At 35.7% G+C, this 9,019-nt stretch overlaps 1 protein-coding gene across 1 annotated transcript in view; it reads right to left on the bottom strand.

Annotated features, from left to right (window-relative positions):
- The window catches only part of WASL (Wiskott-Aldrich syndrome-like), a 76,148-nt gene that overhangs the window by 11,240 nt on the left and 55,889 nt on the right, over positions 1-9,019 (bottom strand). Inside the window, exon 9 of the mRNA XM_014530152.1 lies at positions 5,288-5,808. Coding sequence (XP_014385638.1) covers positions 5,288-5,808 — 521 coding nt within the window. The remainder of the gene's footprint in view (positions 1-5,287; positions 5,809-9,019) is intronic.

Here is a 9,019-nt window from a genome sequence, read left to right as displayed (position 1 = left end):
TTTTTTTTTTTTTTTTTCTGGGCCAGCTTTAGCTCTGAGGCCTCGCTGCTGAAAACATAGATACAATGTTGCGGTCCGAGCCCGGCTGAATGGAAGCCCTTTTCTGGGGTTTTGTTTAGCTTCTTATTTGCAACATAGTATATAGTTGCTTAGAGTTGCAACTGAGAGGCTGGCAAGTGAGGCGGGGAACGTTGGAGTCTGCAGCAAGCAAGCCTCCCTGTTTGCTTCAGTGCCTGGCTGCCGGCCGCCATCTTGGCTGACAGTTAATTTGCATATACTCACTGATTAGCCAATGAAAAGGGTAGCGGTCGTACGCTAATTACCATGTTTCTCTTTTATTAGTGTAGATAGTACTGGAAGTCTTACCCACAGCAATCAGACAAGAAGAAATAAAAGGCATCCAAATAAAAGGCATCCAATGACATGATACTGTATACAGATAACCCTAAAGATATCCACCAAAAACCTACTAGAACTGATAAATGAATTCAGTAAACTAGCAGGATACAAAATAAGTAAGTCAGTTGCACTTTTATACACCAATAATGAACTATCAGAAAGGGAAACTAAAATAACAATTCCATTCACAATTGCTTCAAAAAAAATAAAATACTCGAAAAATTATAAGACATTGAATTAAGAACTGAAGAAGATACAAATAAATGGAAGGATATACAATGTTCATGGATAAGAAGAATTAACATCATTAAAATGTCCATACTACCCAAAGCAATCTATAGATTCAACACAATTCCTATCAAGATACCAATGACATGTTCAACAAAACTAGAAGAAATATTTCAAAAATTTATATGAAACCACAAAAGACCTGACTAGCAATAGCTATCAATAAAGAAGAACAAAGTTGGAGGAATCACACTACCTATTATCAAACTATACTCCAATGCCATAGCAATCAAAACTGCATGGTACTGGCATAAAAACAGACATATAGATCAATGGAACAGAATAGAGAGCACTGAAATAAACCCACTCCTTTACTGTCAATACTTGACAAAGGAGGCAAAAACATATACAGTGGTTTAAAGATGTTTATTCAATAAGTGGTGTTGGAGAAATTGGACAGATATGTGCAAAAAAAAAAAAAAGGAAACTATACCACCTTCTTATAACACATAAGAATAAACTCAAAATGGATTAAAGACTTAAAATGTTAGACTAAAAACTGTAAAAATCCTAGAAGAAAACATAGTAAAAATCTCAGACATTTCTTGTAGCAATATTTTTTCTGATACAACTCCTTGGACATGGGAAACAAAAGGAAAAATTAACAAATGGGACTATATCAAACTAAAAAGTTTTTGCAAAGCAAAGGAAACCATCAACAAAATGAAGAGACAACCCACTGAATGGGAGAACATATTTCCTGATAGATCTTATCCTATCTAATAAAGACAATATGCAAATTGACCATCACTTTGCAACAAAGATTGGTGCCCACAGCCAATAAGGAGAGAATATGCAAATTGACGCAACAAAGATGGCGATGACACATGCATTCCGCCCCACCCCAGTCACTCCGGGCATCTGGGCAGTGCGCGTAGGCAGAAGGTGGCTCTGGGCCAGAGCGAAGGCAATGCCGGCAGCCAGGGGAAGGAAGGCCTATTCATGCACGAATCTTTGTGCATCAGGCCTCTAGTAGATCTTATAAATAACTTATAAAACTCAACATAACAAGCAATCCAATTAAAAATGGGCAAAGTCCTAAATAGACACTTCTCCAAAGAGGACATACAAATGGCCAATAGACATATGAAAAGATGCGCAACATCACTAATCATCAGAGAAATGCAAATTAAAATCACAATGAGATGTCATCTCATATCAGTCAGAATGGCTTTCAATAAATGAACAAACAAGTACCAGTGAGGATATGTTGAATCCCTGTGCACTGTTGTTGGGACTGGTGCAGCCACTATGGAAAGCAGTATGGAGTTACCTCGAAAATTAAAAATGGACCTGCTTATAACCCAGTGATTCCACTTCTGGAAAGTTATCCGAAGAAACCCGAAACACTAATTTGAAAGAATATATGCACCCCAATATTCACTGCATTGTTATCTACAACAGCCAAGATCTGGAAGCTGCCTAAGTATCCATCAAGAGATGACTGGGTAACAGCTCTGGTACATTTACGTAATGGAATATTACTTGGCCAAAAAAAAAAAGAAAATTTTACCCATTACAATAGCATGGGTGGACTTGGACAACTTTATGCTAAGTGAAATAAGCCAGAGAAAGACAAGTACCATATGATTTCAATCGTATGTAGAATCTAATGAACAAACTGAACTAACAAGCAAAATAGAGGCAATCTCATAAACAGAGATCAGGCTGACAGCTCTGCAGGGAGGGGGAGGGATTAAACAAAACAAAGGGAAAAAAAGAGAAAGACCTTATGGACACGAACAATAGTGTGGTGATTGCAAGGCGAGGGGGTGGGTAGAGGTGGCAGAGTGTAGGGGGATAAATGATAATGGGGAAAAAATAAAGAAAAAATATTCAAATTAGTTCCCCACAAGATAGAGACTCATTCATTAGTATTTAGGTTTTCAGAGACTGTATATTAAGTATTTCTGGTATAGAAGCAACATAAATGAAAAAAATAACAAATAGTTTCAGAACTCTGAATTGCAGAACAAGGTGCTACAAGAAGCATAACAGTAGCAAGGAGAATCATTCTGACTTCCTTTGAGCAATTTGATAACACAAAGCAGAGAACAGTACAGGAGCACAGCACTGTCATAAACACTGTTTTTAAAGCACTTTCTTGGACATGATGCTCTCTGAGGTACTATGAACACAGAATTCAAAATGTATGTAAATAAATACCTATACACTTCCTGCCAACATTTTAATTAAATCTGTGGTTTTATATTCATCATATTCACATACCAAATTGATGATTTATATAGAATATTTAAAGAAACATAGCCAGAGAAATCTCAACCACAGATTGGTTATTTTTTTTTAAATGAAGTAAAATTATGAACTCAAATCACATGTATAACATGCCAATAATTCATTGATTATGCACTTCACAAAATACTCCTGCCTTGCCTAGGTAGCTCCAGTTGGTTAGAGCATCGTTTCAGTACATAAAGGTTGTGGGTTTGATCTCTGGTCAGGGCACATACAAGAAGCAACCAATGAATGCATAAATAGGTGAGATAACAAATCAATGTTTCTTTTGCTCCCTCCATCTCTTGCTCCCTTCCTCTCTGTCTCTAAAAATCAATCAATAAAATTTTTTTTAAAACAGAAAATGCTCCAAATACAATCAAAAGGAAAGTGATCATTTAGTATAAAAATAACCTACTATTCTACATTTAGAAAAAAAACATGTCTTTCTAAAAAGAAATTTAGAGAACAATTTATAGGGTTGTGGGGTTTTTTTGGTGGTGGTGATGGAAAAAGTAGATGGGGGAAGAAATTAAGGAAATATAACTCACCAGCTGTTAATTAAGAAGAGGACACAATTGTACATAAAAATCAACACCTTACTTTCACTAAATGGGTGAAAAAAACAAAAGCTGGTTGTAAAGATGAGAGGAAATAGAAGGTTAGGAGTAGGAGATGGGAGTGAGAATGACACAGGAACTAGCATAGGTTACAAGGTAAAATCAGAAAGGACCCTATTACATAAAACCTGCTATTCACCTGGGCTGTGGTCATTTTGACACTAATTCTCCCCACTAACAACTATTCAAAGTTCTTAAATTGCTCCTGAGGAACCTTTAGTCTGAACTAAATGGGAAGAGGGAGCAGAGATGGTTCCTCACAAGCTGATATAAGTATTAGAAACAGAAGACCCAGATATATTTTAGAAATCAGAAGTTTCTTAAAGCTGTGATATGCTAATGTTTCATTCAATCAGTATGTTCCCTATACATCATTCTCTTTTGAGAAAGTTACCATAATTTTCTACATTCCAAAATAATCTTCAGTTAAAATCTCCTTCTTTCATCGCCACTTACTGCATAGAAAATTCTACATCAATTACCAGCCCTGAGAGATTACACGTATAGACCCAGAAGGAAGTTCCGAATATAGGCAGAGGTCAGCAAGCTATTGTCCATGAGCCAAATCTAGCCTGTCTTCTGTTTTTGTATAATTTTAAAGCTAAGAACAACATTTACATTTTTAAATGGTTGAAAGAAAATCAAGAGTATTTGTGACATTTGAAATGATATGAAAGCAACTTTCAGTGTCCATGAGTTTTACAGAACACAATCATGCCTTCTCATTTATGTACTGTTGGTGGCTGTTTTGTAGTATACGTGTCTGGCTGCCTCTTTTGTGGTTCAATAGCAGAGCTGAGTAGTCGTGACAGAGACCATATGGCAGCCGTGGGCAAACTACGGCCCGTGGGCCGGATCCGGCCCGTTTGAAATGAATAAAACTAAAAAAAAAAAAAAGACCGTACCCTTTTATGTAATGATGTTTACTTTGAATTTATATTAGTTCACACAAACACTCCATCCATGCTTTTGTTCCGGCCCTCCGGTCCAGTTTAAGAACCCATTGTGGCCCTCGAGTCAAAAAGTTTGCCCACCCCTGCCATATGGCCTACAAGCCTAAAATATTTACTATCTGGTCCTTTAAAGGAAAAAGTTTGCCAAATCTCTGCTCTAGGAAATAAAATGATCACCTCATTCAATTCAGAGAATTCAAAATTATCTGCTATCATGTCAGAAAAGTCTATTAGAACTCTTTCAATTTTCTGTGGAGTATGATTCAATATTCAACTAAATTTATAGATACAGAAACTTTAGTATGCTTTTGTTTTCACAAAGTTAGTGATTTGAATTTACCTAGGTAAATCAAAATTGATTTGAAGTAGGGCTATTTTACTTCTCCATACTTTAGTAAAGATTTTTCTCTAAAGTACCTTTTATTTAAAAGTAAAGTCTAAAAAAATGAACTGTAAACATACTGTAAATTTCCATTTATATGAAGTTCTAGAATAGGAAAAACTCATCATTGGTCACAGACACCAAATCAGTGATTCATTTGAGGAGGAGGACTAACTGGGAAGAGACACGAGAGAACTTTCTGGGGTGATATTTAGATATAGAAGTACCAGTTACAGAAGTATAGGTATAATTTATGCATTTTATGGTATATAAAAATATCAGAAATTCATAGTTTAAAAAATGAATACCAAGAGAAAAAAATTAAAAAATACTCTTCAAGGATGCCTTACAAATTACTTTAAAAATCCATAATGATAGATAGTCTAATATGAAAAGAACAGATTACTTACAGATTTCAGTTGAATACCCTGTCGGATCTGGTCTAAAAGTGCATCCCTCCCAGAGCAAGACACCGGTCGACTGTTCTGTTCCACTTTTTTTAGCTGAGCACCCTCTCTAATTTGATCTAAAAGAGCTGCTTTGTTTCCTGAAGGATTTGGAATTTGATGGTCACCATCAGAAGGGAGGCCAGGGGGAGGTGGTGGCCCGGGTGGTGGCGGCGGTGGAGGCGGTGGGGGTGGTGCTGCTGACCCTGCCACAGACAGAGGTGGAGGAGGTGGTGGAGGCCCTGAAGGTGCTGAGGAGGGAAGGGCTGGAGGTGGCGGAGGATACATCCTATTTGGCGGCGGTGGAGGGACTCCTACACCTGGCCTGGATGGAGGTGGTGGTGGAGGTGCAGCTGTGGGAGCTCTCGAAGGTGGTGGAGGAGGAGCGCCTCTTCCTCTGGCAGGAGGGGGAGGAGGGCCTGAGCTATGTGGAGGGGGCGGAGGTGGAGGAGGCCCTCCCCTTGATGGTGGAGGAGGTGGTGGTGCTGAAATAAAAACAAAAAAAGAAATCATGTTTTGCCCCCATAAACGTCAGTGAGAAAGTCACTTATTTTAACATATATTTAAAAAATTATGTAAGACAAAAAAAGCAGTCATCTTTGTTTTTTTATTTTATAAAGATATCTGACCACAGATGATATCTTACAATTCTATTTAGGAATATGCAACTTAAAGATCACCTTCCTGTTGTTTTTTAAAAAAATATTAGCTAAAACAGTAAAATGTCGTTTTTAGGAACCAGTACCACTTCTGAAAGGCAATAAACATTTTTTAAAATATAGTAACAAAATAAACAACAGAATTAAATATTTGTCAATAGTATTATTTTACATTTTAATAAAAATTAATGGATACTTTCTCACTTTAAAGAATCAAGTATATATTTAGTTGTTTTATAAAATCAATTCACAGTCAGAATTATATAGTTAATGTAGCCTAACATAGAATTCATTCAGAGTAATCTGAGCTGAACCCAAATATAATGCTTTTTCTTTTAAAATGTAAACCTTTGCTATCTAACTTACAATTGCACTTATGTCCTATATTTTCTATTTTGGGTCACCCTTTTAATAGCTGATAGCTCAATTTTGAAAGCAAAATGTATTTTAATAAACACTGTGTGTGCATACATTTCTTTGGGACACCCCATATAAAGACTACATAACAATACATAAATAGGTTGTATATAATATAAAATAATGAATAATCCAATATACTATAATAATATAAAACATATATAATGTCCTGTATTTTCTAAAAGATGGTCAGTGATTCTAGTGATGGCCTTACGGAGGTTGGCTGCTCGGCTGAAATGTTCAATTACTTATTCAGGAGACAAGAACTATTAACAAATTAACTTGAAAATTTCTACATGATACAAAATAAAAGCTATTAATAAAATATTAACATTATTCTGGTAGTAATATTTTTACTCTTATTATATGAAGTGAAAATATAAAATATAATAGATAAATCAATTCAAAGTATAAATTTATGACATTTCTAGAGATATGATTTTACCAACAGTATACACATCTACACTAATAAAAGAGAAACATGGTAATTGGCGTACGACCGCTACCCTTCCCACTGGCTAATCAGGGAGATATGTAAATTAACTGACAGCCAAGATGGCAACATCGATCAGCTGCCTCCTGCACGCCCCCCACTGGGGATGTGCCTGCAACCAAGGTACATGTCCTTGACCGGAATCGAACCCGGGACCCTTGAGTCCGCAGGCCGACGCTCTATCCACTGAGCCAAACCGGTTCTGGCAGCAGCGAATATTTTAACAGCTGATTGCCATGTCATTAGTCTCGTACTGACTTGTTTGGTGTGCACAACAGGAAATATTTCGCTTTTGGAGAACAAGAAAAATAGGTTTATTTGTGTTATGCTTATTTAAATTTGTGCAGTTATTCAGTGTCTGTTAATGTTCAAGAAAAATATTAATTTTTATTAAAATGTTCTATTATTTTATCTTAACGATTACTCATTTATTTAAGCCCTTTGTATTCAGCATGTCTCTATCGAAATAAACTTATGTTTCTATGAAAATTGCAACTTTTGTTTTTTTTGCGGCCCGCATAAACTTAAATCTTGTTTATTTGGCTCGTGTTAGCCTTTGAGTTTGACATGCTTGATTTACAAGAATACAATTACCTACCTTAATTACAGATAACAATAATGCAAAGGTACCAAAGAGAAAAGACTCAGAAAATATAAAATATAATAGATAAATCAATTCAAAGTATAAATTTATGACATTTCTAGAGATATGATTTTACCAACAGTATACACATATTTATATAATAACGAACATTTTTTCTCCACTCACTTTTAAAAGTTAATACAAAAATTAACTATTTTTAGGAGTAGAGAAATCCTAGAATTCATAATAGCTATTTATATTTATTGACACAAATTTTAATATATAATTGCTGGATACTTCTATAATTTACACCAAGCATGTCAAACTTGCAGCCCAGCCATATAATGGTATGTAAGAAACGTTTTGATAACAATTTGTAACTTAATTTTTACAATATCCTGTTATACATAATTATTAATAACGAACTACAACGTTTGCTAATGACTGATTACTATAATCGTGTTGCATTCATTTCCCTTACGTGCCTTACGTGCAGGCGCACCATTTCTCCCCACTAATACCAGCAGGGAATATTTTAGCAGCCAACTGCCATGTCATTAGTCTCGTACTGACTTGTTTGGTGTGCACAACAGGAAATATTTCGCTTTTGGAGAACAAGAAAAATAGGTTTATTTGTGTTATGCTTATTTAAATTTGTGCAGTTATTCAGTGTCTGTTAATGTTCAAGAAAAATATTAATTTTTATTAAAATGTTCTATTATTTTATCTTAACGATTACTCATTTATTTAAGCCCTTTGTATTCAGCATGTCTCTATCGAAATAAACTTATGTTTCTATGAAAATTGCAACTTTTGTTTTTTTTGCGGCCCGCATAAACTTAAATCTTGTTTATTTGGCTCGTGTTAGCCTTTGAGTTTGACATGCTTGATTTACAAGAATACAATTACCTACCTTAATTACAGATAACAATAATGCAAAGGTACCAAAGAGAAAAAAGACTCACTTCAAAGGAAATGAAATGGCATCTTCCAGTTTAATTTGGAACATTCATGGGAAACAGGGTATTAAAAATATGCTATCAAATATAATCATAAACATTCGATGAAATATGCAGAAAGGCCAATATACACAAGGGTATTGTCACCTGGCATACAAACTTTTATAACTAAAAATAATATACAGCTGAAAATAGGAGTGTTATCCTACTTAGATGTAGGCCAACACAGATGTAGGCTCCTATGATTTGCACTCAAGGCATAAGGGCTGCAGAGCTAAGATATGCTCAATTTTCTGACCAGATCCAAAGCAAGGAGACCTAACATATTTTGTATAAAAGGGCGAAACCAAGAGGATACATGGTATGTATGTATTATGTATACCCCCTGAATAAGCCAATACATATAATCCTTCAAGCAGATACAAAGATTTCATTTTAACCAATTTAAGATTTTATTTCAAACTAGAGGCCCGGTGCACAAACATTTGTGCACTCGGGGGTAGGGGGTACCTCAGCCCGGCCTGTGCCCTTTCGCAGTCTGGGACCCCTCGGGGGTGACCACTTGCTGGCTTAGGCCTGCTCCCC

The sequence above is a fragment of the Myotis brandtii genome, unplaced genomic scaffold (genome assembly GCF_000412655.1).
Source record: "Myotis brandtii unplaced genomic scaffold, ASM41265v1 scaffold726, whole genome shotgun sequence".
Taxonomy (NCBI): Eukaryota; Metazoa; Chordata; class Mammalia; order Chiroptera; family Vespertilionidae; genus Myotis; species Myotis brandtii.
The sequence above is the reverse complement of the archived record's forward strand: the minus strand, read 5'-3'. Positions and strand labels throughout refer to the sequence as shown.